The 22800-nt window shown below is 39.4% G+C and overlaps 1 protein-coding gene across 1 annotated transcript in view; it reads right to left on the bottom strand.

Moving 5' to 3' along the window:
- Positions 1 to 22800, bottom strand: part of MAPK11 (mitogen-activated protein kinase 11) — a 42179-nt gene that overhangs the window by 6411 nt on the left and 12968 nt on the right. The window contains exons 2-10 of the mRNA XM_026714070.2: positions 17758 to 17887; positions 15888 to 15946; positions 11246 to 11357; positions 8499 to 8528; positions 8348 to 8395; positions 5548 to 5662; positions 4609 to 4680; positions 3303 to 3382; positions 1968 to 2046 (exon numbers count right to left, since the gene is read on the bottom strand). Of these exons, the coding sequence (XP_026569855.1) occupies positions 1968 to 2046; positions 3303 to 3382; positions 4609 to 4680; positions 5548 to 5662; positions 8348 to 8395; positions 8499 to 8528; positions 11246 to 11357; positions 15888 to 15946; positions 17758 to 17887 (725 nt within the window). The remainder of the gene's footprint in view (positions 1 to 1967; positions 2047 to 3302; positions 3383 to 4608; positions 4681 to 5547; positions 5663 to 8347; positions 8396 to 8498; positions 8529 to 11245; positions 11358 to 15887; positions 15947 to 17757; positions 17888 to 22800) is intronic.

Raw genomic sequence — 22800 nt, 5'->3', positions numbered from 1 at the left:
AAAATGGTCTGAAGGAGTAATTCATCTGGACTATGTCTATACCCAATGCAATTTTTATAACCAGTCTCAGTATTAAATGGAAGATACTTGGAAATTTGTAGTAGTGGTTTGTTTTCCATTTAAAGTGATTATTCCTCCTAGAATAGTACCGTGTTTCTCACAAAATAAGGCCGAGCCTTATTTTTTCTTGACCCCTGAAAAAACGGCTGGGCCGTCTTTTCAGGGGTGACTTAATGCCCCCCCCGCATCCTCGGGCGGGTGGGCGGCAACGGCTTGGATGTTGACCTCGGCGTTGGTGGGGCACTTCATATTGGGAGACCTTCCGCCACCGTTGTTTTCCCTTCTCCCCTGCTGCTGCGGCGTTTAGAGCAACGCTACAGCATTTGGTGCAGCTATGCATGGCCAACCAGGGCTCCTCCCTACAACTGGAGCCCGGCGGAGACACTCGGCTTCAGGCGCTCCTGTCGCCACCTTCCCTTCACCTTCAAAGGCAAAGCCAATTCTTTTAGAAACGATGCCCTACTACAGGTACGACAAAGACTCCCTTGCCCAAGAGGGCAGCCCAACCCCACCTGGGGAGGTGAATCTCTTGGGGCTGCAGCGCAGGATCGGCCCACCCAGGGAGAAGCACCCAGCCGCCATCCCTGCCTGGCATCGGGCAGAGCATGAAGAGCACCTCCCCGCCGGACCCTCCGCTCATCCTGCCAAAGCCGTGCAGGCTGGGCAGAGCTGGGAAAGCAAGCTGCGGGTGCGTGCCCGCCTGCCAAACAAAAGGCCCAGGCCGACCTGAGCTTGGCTTCCTTCCCAAGTCCCTCCAGCCCAAACCTGAAGGGGCCACTGGGAGAGGCTGCCCGAGGCAGTGATAGCGCCCACCCATCTGTGGACAGGGAGGCAAAGCAATGGCCTGTGCCACGTCCTCCGAGCTGAGCCCCCCCGAGTGAGCGCCTCTGCCCGATGCCGCTGCAGCGTTTGGAGATGCCAGCGCATTTGGAGATGCGTGGGGATGGGGACAGGCTGGGCGAGGGGTGGAAAGGATGGGCAGCTTCGGGCTCTCTCTGCCAGACCCACCGGCCAGGGAAACAGCGCTGCCATCTCCTCGCCTCCCTGACTGTGGACAGGTGGGTGCTATCACTACCTCGGGCAGCCTCTCCCAGTGGTCCCTTCGGGTTCGGGCTGGAGGGACTTGGGAAGGATGCCAAGCTCAGGTCGGCCCCGCTCTTTTGCTTGGCACGCAGGCATGCACCCGTGGCTCGCTTTCCCAGCTCTGCCCAGCCCGCATGGAAGGTCCGGCAGGGAGCCGCTTGCTGCCTTGGTGAGAATTCCGCTGCCAGACAGGAGGGCCCACCTGTCAGCTGCGCTGGGCGCCCCAGGCAAAGCTCTTTGCACTCTGCCCAGTGGCAGGCAGGGATGGGCGCTTCTCCCGGGGTGGGCCGATCCTGTGTTGCGGTCCCGGGAGATTCGCCTCCCCACGTGGGGTTGGGCTGCCCTCTCGGGCAGGGGAGTCTTTGTCGCACCGGTAGTAGGGCATCATTTTTAAAAGAATTGGCTTTGCCTGCGAAGGGAAGGAGGTGACAGGAGCGCCTGAAGCCGAGTGTCTCTGCCGGGCTCCAGTTGGAGGGAGGAGCCCTGGCTGGCCACGCGTGACTGCGCCAAATGCCGAGGCGTTGCTGTAAATGCCGCAGCAGCACGGGGAGAAGGGAAAGCAATGGTGGCAGAAGGTCTCCCGATACAAAGTGCCCCACCAACGCCAAAGTCAACGCAGGCAGCACCGTATCTGGGTATGCAACAAAAGTACTTCCTAACGGCAAGGCCCCCCTGCCATTCCCCCCCACTTCACATGTTTAATATAGGCCTTAATTTTGGGGGAGGGGCTTAATTTGATTTTATGCCTATAAAGCATGCTGGGACTTCCTATTGGGGGAGGCCGTATGGTTGGAGAAACACAGTAGTGAATAATAAATATTTACCTAATGGATTTGCTCCACGAAATACTACTTTCAGATCCTGTTGAGGCATGTATGGTAGAGATTCTATATATTTTCTGGCCTGCAAACGTGAAATTGCATAAACATACATAAATTAAAAGTTTGAGATAAAATGGCTCACCCCCTGAAAATATGACTTGTAACTGCACTCAGTTTTAATCAAATGTCCCCAAATATTTATAAAATGTACAAATTATATAGCAGAATGAGAAACAGAAGATGAAAGTATCTTTCATCATTCTTTTCATTTATCTTGCTGCTCAGTGTAGATTTTAATTAGACAGAATAAAATTCCTGAGCTTCCTAATCTCTTTAATTATATGCACATCTTTAAAAAAAGACCAAGGACAGATATGATTATAGAAAAGATGCCATAATTTTCTACTCCAATAAGATCCACACAAGCTGCACATTGTAACTATCATTTAATAGAGACCACCACTATAAAGGTCCAAGGAGCCTTTCAGGACTAGAAAGATCAAAATGCCATTCTTTCTATAGTGCCAAAAACTATAGAGATTTTTTTGGGGGCATGTTAGGAAATGTTTGGCAGAATTCAGATGGAAAGAGATGTGACAATAAGCAAAGTACAAGAAGTTTGGTGTAGCCTTATATTTGGCAAGTGGTTTGCTCTTCAGCAGAGATCTTCCAACAAGTTAGAAGTCAATGTAGGCCAACAAACAGCCTCTTGTTTCTATATAAGAAACTAGATTAGAGTTCTATGCAAGTGAAACAATGGAAGTAAATAGTGAGACGCTTTCATCTGCCAAGAGACATTATTTCCAACCTTAAAATCACCATATTTTGCTACAGATTACACTAAAGGGAGATGACCACAAGAAATGTAGCAGCTAACCTTTGCCAACATTTGTCTTTAAATATGCTTCAGATGTATATATTTCAAAGAAACAGAGATCCATATAATAAACAAAAACAAGATCCATATAATTAACATTAAAAAAAACAAAAAAAAAAACAAAAGACTTCCTGTAGAAATTACATCTTTAAGAAGAATGGTACTTCCCTAAGAGTGCTTCTCTATAAATATTTGCTTCAGCAATTGGTTAATTATGTTAACTAGAAATCAAATGTTTTTTATTGATTGTTTGATACTCAGAAACCCACAATGGAGTCATGTTAAAAACACCCATTCTTTGGAGGTTGCGTTTTTGAAAAAAATATATAAGATCACTCATATCTGAAAATCAACTTGATAAAAACATGCAACTGAAAAGAACACTGTCAGGAAATCAGTGTCAGTCATGTAACAGATTAAATGAAAAATTACTTGTGATCCTATTAATAAATCATATTTACATGTTCTGATGATATTTTTTTGAGAAGTTCAGAACTAGGTGTACCAACTACTTCCATTATTCGTTTCAGCTGGTCGATATCTGTAACAGTTTAAGAAAACTACAAGAAAGGTAGGAAAGATAGCAAAGGAGATATATGCACATATAAACTGCCAAACGCACACATAGTTCTTTTGTTCTGCTATCTAAAATAGAAAGGAGAATAAAAAGATGATGTACAGAGATGGATACTTCTATCAACAAATTGGCCTGGATCATAAATAAGTTTTAAAACCATTGTTGCTGATCAAGCCACAGTTGATTCCTACATATCATAAAACTATAATAGGCAGGTTCACATATCATATTAACCAATGCAAACAAGCCAAACAAGTGAACAAAATTATATTGGATAAAGACAAAGCACAATTGAGGTGTAGGCATTTATAATAGTACCCATTGAGATGACACTAAAGAGCCCTCAGAAATCCAATTTAAGTTAAAGAGGTAAACAGAAACATCAGATTCTTAAGTCACCAGAATGCATTTCACCATTACTCACCATCTCAACTTGGACAGTTTTCAATCAGGCCATTATTTGCTTGAAAGAGCTTAAACATCATTGAACACTATTATTCTTCATGCAGAACAATTATGTGTCTTTCTCTTCAAAAATGAGATGGTATAATGGCCCAAACCAAGGGAATACCTTATGTTGGCCATTGAAAGGAACCATATTTTCTAATGTTATATAAATATCCTATTTTCCCTTCATTGTGAATGAAATTATTTTCTGTTCAGGCTTTTGAATCAGCATTATCTTGTAACACCAGTCTCTTAAATCCATGCAGCCTAGAAATTAAGGTGGGAACTGTGAAAATCACCAGGTCTTGTTATTCAAAAACTGTTACATCATTTGCCCAGTTCCTTAACTTGCTTCAAGGACAGCTTCCTATAAGAGCCACCATTAGCAGCTGGCTTTCAGGCTTACCAAACAAGTTACCCAGTAGCTTTGGCCTTCAACAGCAACTCACAAACTACTGGTAGTTGTAAGCTGTGTTTGTTTGCTGGTCATTAGTTAAATGAGACATACAAGAACAAAATTTAGTTAGTCTACTGTAGCTTAATGACACATTATGTTCTGAGCCTTTATGGCTATTACCGGCTGTGAAAAACAGTCACTTTAGCTATTTGTTACACGTTTGCTATAGCAATTTTGCTTAATGTCTAATATTGCCTTAAAAGCTTTAAGTGCAAAGCAAGATCTGCAGCCTGTTACCATGTTTGTTGGGTTGGGGAGTGGGGTGGGGTTGTAAGAAGAAGGATACAGTCATTTCCTGGAAAAAGAGCCTTCCCTTTCAGCAGCTCTGCCATGATGCATCCAACTGACCAAATATCAACTGCCAAGACATAAATACACAAGTCAAGACATTCTGTATAATCCAGGACCTTACTATATCTATCTATCTATCTATCTATCTATCTATCTATCTATCTATCTATCATCTATCTATCCATCCATCCATCCATCCATCCATCCATCCATCCATCCACACAGAGAGTCTCAATCCGAGGAGGAAGCCAAACAGCTGACAGGGAATGGGAGTGTGGCTCTGTTGGCTGTGGAGGAAACTGGGAAAGGGCAAAGTCTGGCTGGGCAGAGCAGGGGAGAGATAGAACAAGGGAGAGATAGAACAAGGGAGAGGAAGTTTAGAGGAAGACCCAGGCCCACCCCCTCTTCATCCTAAGGCACGTAGGGAGGAACAGAGAAGAGAGCAACATGGGTTGTGTGGCTTACGGGGAAGGAAAGGGCCCTGATTACTTCCATTAGCCACAGCTGGGAACATAGTTTATAAGAAAGGCAGACTGTGTGTGGCAGGCTGCTGGGAGCAAATGTGACTTTATCTTGTGCTGTTATTGCTTATCTATGTTCCTGGCGTCTTCCCAACTGTGTGAGTTTTGCCGTGCCTTCAAGTCTGAAATTCTTGCTCCTGCCCTGCCAAACTAATTACTTCAGTTTGGCTTGATTGGACTTTAAGTTACAGTTTGTGTTGACCATGTTTTGGACTTAATTTTCTGCAGTCAAAAGCTGTTCCTGAGAGAGTTTTTCTCCAGCCAGAAGGTAACCAGGACATTGGGGGCAAAGTGGGAAATAATAAAGGGACTCTTATTGACTATCTGACTGTGTGCCTTTGTGCCATGCCCCAGGTCATATCACACACACACACACCATAGTACAAATCAATAAGAAATAATATTTACTTTACCTGTCTGATTATAATGCATCCAGTTTAACATGATTTCTGGGGCTCTGTACCATCGGGTTGCCACATAGCCTGTCATTTCATCATCCGTTTGTCGGGCTAAGCCAAAGTCTAAAATCTACATAATCATGAATAAAGTTTCCTATTATTTTAGTTATATTAAATGTTCCCACTCCTTTTTATTCTGATTATTGTAACTCATTAAAAACTGCATTGACAAGACAACCAAACCAGAGGGCCAATTTGGTACAGGATTAGGTATTGGATTAGAAACCAAGAGTCCGTGAGTTCCAGTCCTCCCATAGGCCAACTGGGTGACTCTTCCAGTAACTCCTCCTCAGCCCAACCCACAAATTCATAGGTTTATTGTTGTTGGGGAAACTGGCAGCTGCTTTTGTACACTCCTTGAATTATACAAAACAAAGAGAGGATATAATTATAATCTTTATCATCTCATGATTCAAATCCAAGGAAATTGGAAAAAAAAACAGTAGTTGTTCAAACTAACAAAGTCCTTATGCCTTTAAATTACATGACAGGTTATACAGCAATTTTCTGCTCTGCAGAGGGCCTTGAGATACAGCACAACAAATTGAGGGGTGGTTTGAAGAAAAATAACATGTAATTCTGTTGAACAATAATGCAATAGGTTATCTCAGCTTATTCTGATCATCTCCTCACTATCTTTTCTTAAAGCCAGCACAGACCCAAATATAAAACTGGCAGGAAAAACTGAATTTTGACAGAGGCTTTGTGGTAAAGGGCATAAAGTGGATGACAATATTTTTGAGATTGATTTCAGTGGAATAGTATTATTATCTTAAATATCTGGCTGAAACACCAGCATTTTAATTCACTGTATGCTTCAAATCATAGAGAGGGTGGATTTTTAAGATAGTACCTTGATGCTAAAATATAAATATTTGGCTGATTTATATCCCTGAAGAAAGAACTTTATGCCCACCAATACCAGGCTGCATGGCTTAGCACAGCGTTAAGGAACCTGTGGCTCTTGGGTATTGTTCAACTTAGTAGGTCTAATTCAGCATGCCAACAGGCAGGGGTGATAGAAGACAGTCCACCATTTCAGTCCTCGTCTGCATAATTGTTTAGAGGTCAATTCAATGGATCGGATATCAGGTTGTTACAGGGTCTGAGGCACTGCCTATTAATCACATAGGTGAACTTACACATACAACAGGGGTTCCAATTTCCAGGAATGGGAAAGTAACATAAATAGAGCATCAAGTCATCTGACCACAGGATGGGAGAATTATGTTCTACTACAAAAGAAAATGTTGAGTTTGGGTGGAAGAGATAACTGCAATACAAAGATATATGGACTTTATTCCAGACAATCAAATTAGGGATTCATAGAATACCTAATCACGCAAATATTGGCATGAAACTTTATACTGGGTCTACATGCTTTCAAATTCACCATATTCAAATATATAATCTACATTTATAAGACAGGACAATTTCATTTTTAAATGAAATAAGATCCAAAGACTTTGATTATATACATCCTAGAAACATATCATTTCTTTTGTAATCTATGACCGCTACAAAGCTCTGTAGCAATGATGAACAAATGACAGGTAAATAGGACCAGCCAGCATGATGCCTGGGGAATTCTGAGAACTGAAGGTCACTCATCTTAAAGTTGACATGGTTGAGAAACACTCAACTAAGATGTAGATGCTGTTGTTAACTTTTCTAGTGATGCCCCCCACTCTTTCACCAAATCCAGAACACCGTTATTTGAAGTTATTTGGCTTTTTATATATTCTCCTTCACTTAATTATCAGGATCATCTTCTCTTGAACAGGGTAATATTTTTTTTTGAAAATGTTACTGGTAAGTAGGAAGGGGATTATTTTATGGGTAACATTTCTGGAGCACAGATTCCATTGTGGGTCAAATGTAAATGCCACTTCTTGTTGTTCAGATTGTGTCTTTTGACAAGTTTTCCCATTCCATGAAACAGTAGGCAAGTGATGAACAATTTTTAACTGCTCTATTTAATTGTATAATTACTTATATTCTTATCAATGTCCATATTTATCTTTGGACAAAATATTATTTTGCATTACTACCTAAATTGGGATACAATCATTATTAAGTGACATATCCTAAAACAGAATTTCATATCTTGGTATAAACATTCAGAAAAAAATCAATAGTAATTTTGTCATCTATTCAGGAGATTCCTATTTGTTGCTAATATATAGCATTTAATCTTCCTTTCCAAATATTAGGCTTTAATTCCAGCAATGTAGATACCGTATATATCTATTCTTTCATTTATACTTGCAAGGCCTAATATGCCACTGTGAGCAGTTACTTAGATGCAATTAACTGTCATGAATGAAGATCCAAGACTTCCACAGCAGCCTATTTAATAATCAAGATGATTCCTATCACTTTTAAATTAAATAATTTTATCAATATCACACTTTCTGTAAATGTTATTTAGCTTAGGGAATAATGGAAAATGATTTGCTTGCACATCTTATTCCTTTCCCTCTCCATCTCTTTACCACAATTTCAAATTTTATCGTTACTCTGTGTGTGTGTATTTGTATAACTCTATTGCTTTTAACTGTGTAAGATTTCCTGAGTTGTCTTATGGTGAGAGTGGCAGCACATTTTGATAGATGAGATGAGAGTGGGGAAGAGAGAGAGAGAGAAGGCAGAAGAGAGAGAGAGAGAGAGAGAGAGAGACAGAGACAGAGAGACTGGGGGGCAGAGACGGCAGAGAGAGAAAGAGAGGAGGGAATCAAAATAGCATGAATCCTACCCTTAATTCACAGTCTTCATTAACAGCTAAGTTACTGGGCTTCAGGTCCTGCATCAGAATGAAAAGACTATTAAAATAGGGTTAAATTTAAGATGATAAAACTAGTCCGTGCAGAAGTATGCAAGGCATCTTATCAGTGATTGAAACTTACCCGGTGAATGATTCCAGCGGAATGAATATACTGCAACATGAAGAGAAAACAGGTAAGGTCAAAATCAGACACGGCTGAATGAACTTGAGTATCAGAAACCATTTGCTTTGACTCATATTTTTCTACAAAGTAAAGTTTTAGTTAGGCTGCATTTGTTTCCACACTATAAACTCATAGTGATAAATCATACAAGGACTTTGATTACATGGCATTTTAAATGGCATTTTAAAGTGCACATTCCACCACTCTTTCCAATCCAATCTAGGGGCCTTCAGAATAAAGATTGCCAGTTAGAAAACTATCTCTTCTTGGAAAACAGTACTGTAATCGGAGAAAGAAAAAGACGGTAGAGTTTTCCACAAAAGATCCTAAATTCTTGGCTGATAGGCTTGTTTAATTTCTACTCCAAAATGCGTGGAGCTTCAAAGTCTCAAAAACTCTGCAATATATAAACCTGCATATGCTGGGTCTTGTAAAAAAAATACTCATCTTTTTCTGGAAAGCAAGAATACCATAGCATTACCATGGGAACGGATATTATTTATGTGGGTATTTGTGGGTATACATACAAAGGATATTATATGGATTTCCCAGGCATTTCAGAAAAGCAAAATCATATTTGTTCTCCATTTGTTGTGGTCCTGCAAAATCACCCTCTTTGTTCAGATATTAGAAATTGGTCTTCATGCTTATTGCAAAGGGCTGGATTAAATTATACTTTGGATCCTTTTCAAATATGCACTTCTATGATTCTTAGTTCAACTGCAGAGCCACAGCTAACTTCCAACTATCACATTCAAAAAGATTTGATGTCTAAATTATCTAAACATCAGAGTATTAATTTGTCGATACTGTGCAACATAAATACCAATTGTACCAAAATAATATAATGCATGTGGTATGTTTAACAACAATGTAATAAAGGAAGGGAAAAAATAAATTGATTTCCAAGTCAAAATATGATTCAATACATAACCACATACAATAGCACCTTCCCCATCATGGTGTTTGCCTTATCAAACAACTTTCCATGATTCAAAATACAGAATTGTAATGCTGGTAAGGACACAGGAAAATCTCAATCACAATCTCTCTGTCTCCATCATCTCTTTCTCTCCCTTCCTCCCTCCCTTTCTCTCTTCTATCTATATCTCATTTAGAAACTGCCCAGAGTTGCTGTGTAAGGGAGACAGGAGATACGCATGATCCTGACTCTGTGGGTCTCCAGGAATGCAACGAACCCTTGGCTTTTTCTCAAGCCAATGGGGCCAGGATATTGATGGAGCTGGCATAGTGGTTGACAGACGAATGTGAGTTTTATTGTATTAAATGGCCTTTTTATTTTTATTGTAATTTTAGTCTGTTTGCTCCCAGGAGTTCCTTCTGGTAGACGGAGAGTTATGCAAGTGCATAATTGCACCATCGTGCCTCCCGCCCCTGTCCTATTGTCCCCATTTAATCGTACCTATTTTCTGTATTCTTACTCATGTTTATACTTATATCTATTATTTTGTAAGCTATTGACAAATCAAATAAATCAAATAAAGTTTGTTTAACAAATTAATTGATAAAGTAGTGTTGAAATGGCAGACTTCACATTCAATATCTTTCTGAACTGGATCACTAACCCTGAAATCTGCAAGAAACAGCACTGCAGTGTAATTAATTTAATTTTGTAAATCAAAGATAAATAACCACCATCCCTTGAAATAAAAACCATACCATATCTGATTCAACATTCTTGCTGTAAGGAGGATCTCAAGTAAATAAGTGTGACTATTCATTGGGTGTCAGCTTACACACTGGAGTTAAAATTTACCAACTGAAAGATGTATTCTCAATTCCTTCCAATTTTTTTTTTTTAAAAACCTATACAGGGTAGTCCTCGACTTATGACCACCATTGGGCTCCAAATTTCTCATGCTAAGCAAGACAGTTGTTAGGTGAGTTTTGTCCCCACCTTTCTCGACAGTTGTTATCACTGAAGTTGTTCAGTTAGTAACATGGTTGTTCAGTAAATCTGGCTTCCCCATTGACTTTACTTGTTAGAAAGTCACAAAAGGTGATTGATCACATGACCCCAGGATACTGCAATCAGCATAAATACAGGCCAGTTGCCAAGGCGCAGAAATTTTGACTGTATGACTATGGGGATGCTGCAATTATTATAATGGTGAAAAACGACCATAAGTCCAAATGGTTGTAAGTCTAGTGTTATTTGTAGCTGTAAACAATAAGGACAGCACAAAGAAGAAAAATGTTCAAGCCAAGAAAAAATTCCAGCGTTACTGAGACAGTCACTTTTACTTCAGTTTTATGAAATATTCTCCCACCAGCAGGGCAGGTGGATCCTACTCTACAGGCATATTCAAAAATCAGTCAGAAAGTATTTGGTCTTCAGTTTAGTTTCTCTAAACGGTATCTATAATGTGTAAGATTTCAACTACAGGATCCAATCTGAGTCGGTCACCATTACCAGCTCATGAGGGAAACAATCTTCAAGGAACCCCTCTCTAGTGGTGCCAGCGACCGACCCAGATTGGATCCTGCAACATTATCCTGCGACACGTATATTCTCCTTCATTCATAAGATTTCAACTGATGATCGTTATTGTTTGTTATATGAACTTTGTAATCTTGCTTTTGCTTTGAATATATGGTGTGGTGGACTGTCCAAAATCCTACTGGATTGCAGTGAATTACAAATACTTTTAAATAAATAAATGAAATGTTCCTGTGGCTTTTACCTTTAGTCCTCGAAGTAACTGATATATAAGAAACTGTATATGGTCATCTGTCAATTTTTGACACTTCACTATATTATTCAAGTCAGCACCCATTAAATTGGTGACAAGATACCTGCAAATCAAAACCAAGATTATGAAGACATTTACAGTGCAATTCCTTGTCAACTGCAAAGTAATCCTCAGTGAGTTCACAGTCTTAATAGGGTTTTTTTTTTAATTACAGCCTTAACGGTTTGATAGACTTAATCATTTTTCAACCATAATTGCTTTTAAATTTGCTTTGAAAACTTTATTATAACTGTATGTATTTCACTAGTACAATTTAAATTTCCAGGCTGTGAATCTTACAAGCATTTGATACAACTAGGGACCGATTAATGGCCAAATCAGAAATCTTAATTGATAGAAGGAAATTAGGGGTAATTAAACAAAACCATGAAATCAGATTCAATGGTTCACTTCTGATGAAAAGAAGATATTCCCCTGTGAGAAGGCGACTTCTGGCTACAGTGTACAGATTTTGGTGGAAGTTTAAGCCAATAGTACACAAGAGAAGGACAAAGGCAAGGAAGAGTGTAACCTCCCTCACCTCTAACAAACTGCTTCAGAAAGGAAAAGTTACCTCAAAGCAAAGGTACCAATTCCAATTCCTCTCTAACCTAGTATTGAAAACCGTCATCAGATATGATGGAAATTAAATTCCAGAAATATGTATCTGGATAGCCATAAATTTCCCACTGCTCCTATCAGGAAATATTGGAAAATATACGTTGGATCATCTAGGACAGAGGTCCCCAACACCAGGCCACGGACCGGTACTGGTCCATGGACTGTTAGGGACAGCTGGAGGAAAGCAGTGGTCGAGCGAGCCCAAAACCTCCACCAACCCCCAGTATGTGGAAAAATTGTCCTCCATGGACCCATCCCCCAGTGCCAAAAAGATGGCGGACCACTGATCTAGGAGAATAAAATGTCGAGATATTATTTATTTATTAATCCCAGCAAGGGACTACTAATCAATGCTCTAGTTGTATAAAGTACTGGGCTATGGATTCCTAATGATCCTTTCAAGACATATCCCAATCTTGGCTCAGAAAAGAAAATCATTATTGGAAGTAATTTACTACTTGAGCTAAGTATGTCCCACCAATGGAGATTCTGCTCTGAGACTCAAATGAACAGACTATTGATATTTCCATGGAGCTTCACAATTCATACTCCACAAATGGCAACTGCATGGATCCAACTTCATCAGTTTTAGGATACAAATATTTTCTCATTCATAGGAATTCTTGCCTTCCCCTATTCAACATTGTTGGTTACTCGTAGAGTTTACAAGGCACTCTTACAGGCAAACCCCACCTTTAACTCCATTTCACAACTCCTGTACTGGCAAATAAATTGGCTAGGTTTATTTGTTTCCTGCTTGTGTAACTAGCATGTAGCAAATTCTTGCCTCAGACCACCCTAGCTTCTGGGTCAAACAAGCTGTTGCTCTTTCTCTAGTTCCACCTGACACAGTGGCTTGTTGTGGTTCACCGGCAGCCTCTGCAGATGGCAGCAGAGTCGGACAGCGAGGAAGAAAGGAGACCAGTCAGGGAGTCTTGAGAGTGTTTGGACGAGGGCTCTACATCTGATGCAGGGATGGGGCCAGGACCATCTGGGAGTGGGGCGCTGCCTTCTGAGCCCGGCAGCAGCAAAACAGAGGACCCAGGGGAACCATTCCCAGTGTGCATGTGCCCAGAGCTGCTTGAAGGCGAGAACAGCTGAAGCAGAAGGGGTGACTCAGGAGTAAGGCTGGGAGGTGATTGCCCCTCCCATAAGGGATAAAAGTCAGTCCTCAATGACGAAAGCTTTGCAGGAAGCAAAGTAGTTTGATAGATTCAGGGTCCTCTTTGAAGCTCTGTGTACTCTGGTTGGGTTTTTTTTTTTTTTTTGGTAATTCGGTTGGTTTCTGTTATAATTAATTTGGATACTTCTGTTTTTGGCAGCATTCGACAGCACTGAAAGGCGTGTGCTTATCTTGGGGAACTGTTTACAATTAGTTCTAGCAGGGAATGACAATAATTCCCAGCGTTGCAATAAAATAGGTTTTGCTTTTAAAACAAGTTTGTGTTTAATTACGTTTGACGAAGCGTGGGTCAGAATCAATTCAATATACACCCATGGCTACCACTGCTGGAAAAATCTAGCAGTAGAACCATGGCATCATGCTCTCATTGTTGCTTAAGAATGACAACTTGCTGGTCAGACAGCTTCATACTAACGGCTCAGACATTTTCAAAATGGCCAAATGCACATTTTTTACTGAAAGCACTGAAGGTACAAGGACATTTCTTGGCAGCAACAAGAAGAGGTATTTTTTATTATCTCTTTTATTTATTAAACATGAAACTCAGTCAACTGAGCATTTAAAAAATGTATCAAAAATACCAGTGACTAACGCTAATGGTTGATACGGGTTGCTGCCAGCATCCTAGGTATCAACCAAGTATCTTCTTAAAATATACAATGTTCTGAATAGCACATTTTTTTTGCAGTTCTGCTGCTATAATTGCAGGGAAATGCAATTTCTTAATGTATTTTATAAAATTCTTGGACATGGTACCAAGTTTCATCCATAATCACACAGTTTTGATGGTCAGGTTGCGATATTTTGTGATTTTTTTCCCCCAGTTCTTTTTCTTCAACTCTGGCATCTCCTGGTACAGTGATATCAATACATTATACATTTGGGTTTTTGACAACTGTGATACCTGCCGTGTTGTGTTCCAAATGTCAATCTGTCTGTATTCGAAAGTCCCACAAGATCTTCAGCTTCTCATTTTCGACAACTTTTTCCACTTTAGATTCCCATGACTTTTTGGATACAGGTAAGTCATACTTTCTACATAATGACCAGTGGATTAGTTTAACAACTCAGCTATGTCTAGCTTTGTAATCAGTTTGTGCGATTTTGCTGCACTCACATATTAAATGTGAAACAGTTTCAATGTTGTCATTGCAAAGTTGGCAGTTTGGATTGTCAGTACTTTTTTTTTGTATCTTTGCTTTCATGGTATTAGTTTGTAGTGCTTGTTCTTGAGCAGCAAGTATAAAACTTGATCCGTTTCTTTCTTGATAGTTCCCATCTTAATCCATGCCCATGTCAAGTTGTTATCACATTTTCCTTCAATGTTTTTCAAGTGCTGTCCATGCAAAGCTTTGGTTTTCCATCCATTCCATCTGTCATCCAGCTATTTTTTCTTATATTCTGCCTTTTTTTTCTGTTGTTTTTATAATGTTGTTTTCTTTGATTCACATAGTCATTCAAACTTCACTTTTCTTCTTCTACAGTTGATGATGATGATGATGATGATTATTATTCTAAAGGTAAAAAAATTATCATTCCAAGGCCAGCAGGAATGAAGTCAATTGCAGAGCCAGCTTTAAAATGATTTATGGGGATAGAATGTTGTGATCCGCCAGCAGCCTGCAGAGCTGGCAGCAGAGTTGGACAGTAAGGAGGAACGTGGGCCAGTCTGGGAGTCTGGGAAAGACTTAGACGAGGGTTCTGCATCCAATAGAGAGATGGGGCCAGGGCCGTCTAGGAGTTATGTGCTGACTCCAGAGCCTCCAGAATCCGACAGCAGCAAGGCAGAGGAACAGGGGGAGCCTGTTACCAGTGCATTCATGCACAGAGCTGCCAGAAGGCAAGAACAGTTAAGACAAAGGGCGTGACTCAGGAGTAAGGCTTGGAGGTGACTGGCCCCCCCCATAAGACATAAAGGAGGAGCAAAGGAACAGGAACCTTTTCAGGAAGCAACTCTGTTCGTACTGGTCAGTTTGAAACCTGAAGATCTGTGTTGAATTTGTGCTCCGTTTGGCCTTGTATAACTAATTGGAAATTTAGTCATTGGCAGCATTTCAAGGAAGATAAAGGTGTATGCTTATCAGATGCATTTTGGCAGACTTCCATGGGACTATTTACAAACTGTTTGAGACTCATTACGGGCTGTGAATGACTTTAATTCATAGCCGGTGAAATGAAGAATAAAGGAACTAACATGTGTTTGTTAGTGTCTCAATAAGCCTTGGAATGCAAACAATGCTATACAAACATGCCTAAAGTAACCTATTTTCTTTTTAGTTTATTACAGCATTGTAACATTTCTCAGAGGGATAACCAGGTTGGTTTTCTATGGCAAAAACAAGAAATACTGTAGCATGCTAAAAGCTAATCACCTTAACAAAATAATAAATATTGTGATAACAAACTAGTTAGTTACTAAGATGCTCTAAGTGAATTACTTTCTTAAGCATCTTAATCCATTTAACATTCCTTTAAAAACATTTAAAATTACTGCCCTTACAAAAGAAGATTAAACAAAAAGATGATTCATCTTACAACATCCTGCTTCCAGTAGCAAGCCAAAACCCCTTTTAATGTTTTTCATACCAGAAACTGTATTCCTATAGGTGTACTTCATCACAATTAAATATTATGAAATTTGACAAATGCAACAGAAAAAGTTGATCACATATTTCATTATATCACTGAAATTAATTCTACTTATAAACATTTGATTTTTGGTTACCTAATGCCAATACTTCCCATCCCAGTAAATTGCCAACTATCAATTTTATTTCAAACTTTACTTACACTTCGTTGAAATTGTCTATTGATGCTGCAGGTGTAAAAACATCTAGTAATCCTATAACCTGAAACAAAAAAAGAATTTCTATTTTACCTAATGAAATGCATTAGGATTCTACAGGATTTTACACTCAATATTTGCAGATTGCTAGACAAAGACAATGGAGACCAGAAACAGAGGTTTGCAATACTTTAGTCAACAATATCAGTTGTATATAACTGCTGAATTCTAATTGCTAAGAGTGTATTTGTACTTACAGGTTAATTAGGACTGATTTTCTTCTTCTTCTCATAGCTCAGATTCAAATTGCTCCCAACTCAGGAACAGGTTTTTAAGAAGTCTCTACCTGTTCATTACTATGTCTACCTACGTCCTATCATGCTTCAAATAAGTCAACATCTTTCATTTACCTTTTAAAAAAAGCATTTTAATAATAGAGCAAAACATGAAAATATCAATTTATAGGGCAGGATAAAGACAGAACCAGCATTGTGGATACTTTTACTGTAAACATAAATACTCCTGGTTGATTTGGCGAAGATTCAACCTGGGGAAAAAAAATGGCACTCTGTTCTATATCACAATCTCTGCCCAAATTAAGTTTTATTCTGGTTTGTCACACTAATTTGCAATAAAACTATGATATGTATGCACCGTCCTGGCTTTTCAAGATTGGATGGAACAGACAAATTTAACCAGGTCTTCTGAAAAATAGGTGTGAAAGGACCAAAAGAAAGAAGTGAATATATGAGACACACCCTTTTTGAAATTATTAGGGCTATTATAACTGAACTAGTTCTGTACTCTCTAATTATTGCAAAGCAAACTCAGCTCTTTCTTAAGAAAGAAAAAAAAACTTAATGAAATAAAACCTTTCAAGTGAATCCCTGTATATCAATTAGGCTATTTGATCTTGCATTATAAATAAACTGATTTTTTTGTGCGTGTGGTACAATTTGAATGATTAGTCATGTAAAAAAGGTTCTACATTGCTGGTAAATGCATTTTCCCCCTTGCATTTGTGTCTCAAAATTCAGCCTTCACCAAAACACTAAAATATATGCATTTTTGCTGCAATTATTTTGCAGGAATAACTTTAAAATATCTTTAATGCTATGACTGTAAACTGCCCAAAATAATTTAAAGCCAGAGTTCTGGGTAGAAAAAAGATTGAAAACGAAGTGTAGTACATCTTTATTCTTCATTCATTTACCAATATCTATTCCAGTCCTCTTAAAATGAACACTAAAAGGTTACCTGAATCAAACTGCTCAGACCTGTTAAAGCCTGCTTCTATCACAGGGGTGTCAAACTCAATTCCATTGAGGGCTCCATCAGAGTTGTGTTTGACCTTGAGGGGGGTGGGGGGGCGTGGCCAACTCAACATCACTCATGTCCGGGGCACCTGGGGGGGCTTGAGCACTCTGCCAGAGAAAAATGGGCTCTTAATCTCCGTTTTCAGTGGCTATGGCCTCCTGCAACCCACTTCCAGTGAAAATGGAGCTCCATTCAGAGAGCTGCAGGAAGCTGTGACTGCTGAAAACGGAGATCGGGAGCTCTGTTTTCGCTGGCAGAAGCACCACGGGCCAGTCCTTCACTATTTCCAGGGCAGCCCCATGGGCCAGATGTAAGCAGATCTAAGGGGATTCAGCCCCCGGGGCCTTGAGTTTGACATCCCCGTTCTATTAGAACCACAAAGCTGATCTTCACTTGAATGTAAGGTTAACTGAGGATACACAACAACGTAACAAGTGTTCTGATAAGTTATCCTTCTATATGAATGTGGGATTTTCTGATTACAGCTTCAGTAAAACTGAACAAAAGACAAATTGCCATTTCTACTGGAGGTTTACATAACACAATCTTTCCACTCACATTTTCATGTTTCATGTGCTTGAGTAATCTAAGCTCCCGGTAAGTCCTTCGAGCGTGAATAAGGGACTGGAAAGGTCTTGAAAGCTTTTTCACTGCCACCTTCTGCCTTGTTTTGGTATCATATGCTGAACTGAAACAAAATCAAAATGTATTTTAAAATTCATCTCAAATGTTTCATTTTATTTTCACATTTCAAACTGAAACCAGCAATTTATTTGAGATCTATTTTCAAACAGTTATGGCTGTTCGCTCCTTTCATGAAAATGCATCTTTAATTGAACTTAATTTCATTTTGCACATTGTTATCATTAAAAACCCATATATAATTATGCTATTTAACTAGCAATGAAGCTGCAATTCTACAATATGCCTTTCTATCCAAACACATAGAAAAGAAATTTTCTGGAATTCCTCTGGATCCAGGTGAAACCAGGCTCAATAGCAGTAACTGTGAGAGGGATCTTGGAGTCTTAGTGGACAACCAGCTAAATATGAGCCAGCAGTGTTCAGCAGCCACCAAAAAAGCTAATGCAATCCTAAGTTGTATTAACAGAAAGATACAATCAAGATCAAGGAAAGTACTAATACCACTCTATAAAGCCTTAGTAAGACCACACCTAGAGTACTGCATCCAGTTTTGGTCACCACATTATAAAAAAGATGCTGAGGCTCTAGAAAAAGTACAGAGAAGAGCAACCAGGATGATGAGGGGACTGGAGGCTAAAACATACAACGAACGGTTGCAGGAACTGGGCTTGTCTAGTCTAGTAAAGAGAAGGACCAGGGAAGACATGATAGCGGTCTTCCAATATTTGAGGGGCTGCCACAGAGAGGAAGGGGTCAAGCTATTCTCCAAAGCCCCCGAAGGCCAGAGAAGGAATAATGGATGGAAACTGAAGGAGAGGTTCAACCTGGAAATAAGGAGAAACTTTCTGACAGTGAGAACAATCAACCAATGGAACAGCTTGCCCTCGGAAGTTGGGGGAGCGCCATCACTTGAGACTTTCAAGAAGAGATTGGACTGCCATTTGTCAGAAATGGTGTAGGGTCTCCTGCTTGGACAAGGGGTTGGACTAGATGACCTACAAGGACCCTTCTGGTTATCTGTTATGTGTTATCTCTTACTAGCTTCCAGTTCTAAAGCACCACAATTAATTTCAGTAAGATATTACATATTTGTATAAAGAGATCAGCAATTTCAGTTTAAAAGCAGATGTCATCAGAAACTGGTGATTGGTTATAGCGCATTCAATTGAGGTGTCATGAAATAGCTTATCTTGTTACCTCAATTTGCTCTGTTTCTCTTTCCTCCCTGAGAACAGAAAGCCAGGTACCTATTCTGTATCCTCTGCAGTAAAGATAGAGGCAAAGAACTCACTGAGGTTCTCTGCAATTTTCATAATCTCTTAAAACATCCATTTCACTTCTTTGTCCTCCAACAACCCAGCTGTTCTCTTGCTCATTTTCAAATATATGCAAAGAAATTATTCTTGTTTCCTTTAATAGTTTTTGCCATATGTTCTTCAAACGTTATTTCTGCAGTCCTTATCATCGCTTATGTTTGGAGGGAAGGGTGTTGATCAGAGTTTGGGCTCCTTTTTTTCCTTACAATTTTTCCTTATCGGGAAGGATGACTTCTTAACTGTTATGGCTCCCCAGGAAGCCATGTTAGCCTTTTCCTCCATTCGGCTGATCTGTTCTTCTAACGCAGAGTACGGTCTGGCAGAGAATTAGTTACGATGGTTTTAATTAACCTTCAGGCACTATCAAGTGATACGAGTCTCTTCACTTTTCCCCTTTGGTGCATTCTCCCACCACCACACACACCAGTTTTCTCATTCTGAAATGCTTCCCAGCTTAGTCATCAATGTTGGACCTTACTAGCACTTTTTTATTTGTGTGGTTGCTGTATCTGAGAACATTAGAATCAGTTTCCAGCTGTGAGATGCAGATCCTGGACACCGCTTAGAATTAAGCGTACAGTTCTTTCCCCTCTAACTGGTTCCAAGACTATTCTAAGTCACAATCACTTACAATTATTTAACAGTCTGGCTTCTTTGTCATGATCCATGCATGAATGCCCCCAATCTATGCCCAGATAACTGAAACTTCCCATTGTTACAATAACTTCTCCTCTGCATGCATTCCTAATTCCTTGTATTCTCTCAGGATCAACTGTAATATGTAATAATATGTAATAATCAGATTCACAGGAATCTGATCTTCCAGTGCTTTCTTAAGGAGCATATCTCCCACCTCATTCTTTCCTGTATTCAGGTCAAATCTGTACTCAGGAACGATTGTCTCATTCTATTATTATCTCTTTTATTCATTAAACGTGAAACTCAGTCAACGGAACATTTAAAAATGTATCCTAAATATCACTGCCTGTCACTGATGGTTGATACGGGTTGCTGCCAGCATCCTAGGTATCAACCAAGAATCAGCATCATCATTATTATATTTTGGTATGGACACCAACTCCATCACTGACAAAATTGTTGGCCAGGACCGACTGGATTTCTCCTACAGATCTGTTTTAAAATTTCCCTTTCATGTTTTCCATTTTAGGACCAGCATCTCCTCTACAGGTTCAACTTCTCCCAAAACATTCCCCAATGTCTTGTGAATCTAAATCTCTTTGTAGCATTCCTTAAAGTGTTACCTTAGCAGTTCTATAATACAACCTGCTACTTAGCTATCTAGATAGATAGACTGATACTTATTTTTGTCAGTGATTAGTCAAAGCAAAGCAAAACATATACAAACTAAAATAAAGTTTTATTTTTCTGTTCTCAGGGAGGGAATGAACCACAAGCATTATCTCTTCCCCAGGACCATCTAAAGTTGATTGAGATAACACAGGATATCTGCAAACTTTATAACAGGTAGGCAAATCAGCATACCACCTATCCATCTGTCATAAACACTCATCATCTTCATGTAACTTGCCTCCATGAGAAACGTATATACACATTAGAAAACCACAATATGGAAAAAACAAGGTAAAACAGATTAGCTCTAACATAGCAATAGAATATGACAAGGCTGCATACTCTCCCTGATTTATTCAACTGACATACTGAATATATATTAAGGGAAGATGGACTGGAGGAAAATGACCATGGTTTTAACACTGAAAGGGAAAAAAATGTCAATAGTTTGCACTGTGCTGATAACACTATCCTAATAGCAAAACCCCAAAGGATCTGCAGGCCCTAGCAATAAAAATTAAGGAACATGGTGAAAAAATGGGATTCAAATTTAATATAATTTATATTTAATATAAAATGGGATTCAAATTTAATATAATTTAATATATATGTATACTGAGAGTATTTATACCAAGACAAATTCTTTGTGTGTCCAAGCACACTTGGCCAATAAATAAATAAATCTATCTATCTATCTATCTATCTATCTATCTATCTCAAAAGGCAGACCTCTTGAAGGAAGGAAGGTTGGTAAAATGTTTGATAGCTTCTGCCATTTAGGTCAATAGTCAAAGAACAAGTAGTCAAGGCATATATTTCAGATGAGTACTTGGTAAAGCAGCCACAAAGTTTTTGGATTTATTGAGATGCTGCACCTACAAAGATCCCAACTCTGCAAGCCATGGTATTCCCCATGACATTCTATGGAAGCAAACTTGGACTTTGAAGAAACAGGACAGAAGAGTATTGACGCTTTTGAACTTTGGTGTTGAAAAAGTGTGAGAATACCATGGCAGCTAAGAAAACAGATGATTGGATCATCAAACAAATCAAGCCTGAGTTCTCAGTTGAGGCACAAATGACTGGCTCAGACATCCTAATTCAGACATGTCATGTGAAGAACTGACACTCTGGAGAAAGTTCTAATATTGGGAAAAGTGGAAGGAGAGAGATTAGGATGACCAGCAGGAAAGTGGATGAATTCAGTTACATTGTTGGAAGACCTGAAAGACCAGGTTTGGGATTCATTATCATGGAGAAACTCTAGGTGGCCACAGGGAGCCAAAAGTGACTTGATGGCACATAGCCATTCACTCAAAGTTGTAAACGGCAAACAAAAATGTACGCAGGAAGGGACAATCACTTGAATGTAGCCAGCGGCTCCAGTTCAGAATCAGAGAAACCTTAATTCATATCGGGGCAACAGCAACTCTTTATAAACGTCCCCCGAGTTAATCTTGCAGGAACAAAATACTTAAAGAAAAAAAACTGAACTGTTCCCAGGTTCTCCTGTTCCAATTGCATTTTCACAGAACAGTCCTGAATATCTGAATTAAAGCTAAAACATTTCTGATATGTGAACCTTAGTGATGCTTCCTCCTTTTGGGAACTATCCCAAGTTCTGTCTTTCATTATTTTGTAACGACGACCTTGGACACAAAGCAAATTTTGTGTTTTTTATAATAACCACCGAAGGATTATCCTCGCGTGATACCTCTTTTCCACCTACCTTGACAAATACACACGAGAATCAAGTCTCCTTAATTCGGCTCCCTGTCTTCAAGGCAAGGTTGCCTTGGGAGCATCAAGATCTGAATTCTGGGCCCCTGGTGAATGGATTGGAGCCTCTATTCATTAGAGAGAGTCTGCCACCCTGCCTAGATATATCAAATGCTAATTAGGCCTGCCAAATATTGATATGCTGTAATGGAACCCTCTAATGTACATCATTAATTAAAATATACCAATTTACAATGCTATAAAAGATTGCTTCAGGCGCCACTCTCAGCAAACAAGCTTTCACAATAAATGCACAACAAGGCTTTGATCCTTTAAGTTAACCTTGTGTGATTCAGAATCTTTCTTCCTTGCAAGCAATAATAGCCACTGTCATCACCCAATGCAATCCAAAAGCAAAACAATCAAGACTAGGAATATTGGTCCTGTGCACATTTGCTTCATTTAAGTGACCTGTCATGCTTAGAACTCAACTATATATGCTACACCAAATGTTACGTATCTTGGCGGAGACTGACATTTCACAATTTGAACATTTAAAGTTCTATTAAAATATATGTTGCTAATCCACCTAGTAAAGGTGGTTTTGTAT

The sequence above is a fragment of the Pseudonaja textilis genome, chromosome 5 (genome assembly GCF_049901715.1).
Source record: "Pseudonaja textilis isolate UNSWEBS1 chromosome 5, rPseTex1.2, whole genome shotgun sequence".
NCBI classification, from domain to species: domain Eukaryota; kingdom Metazoa; phylum Chordata; class Lepidosauria; order Squamata; family Elapidae; genus Pseudonaja; species Pseudonaja textilis.
Note: the sequence above shows the minus strand (reverse complement) of the source record. Positions and strands in the feature narration are given on the sequence as shown.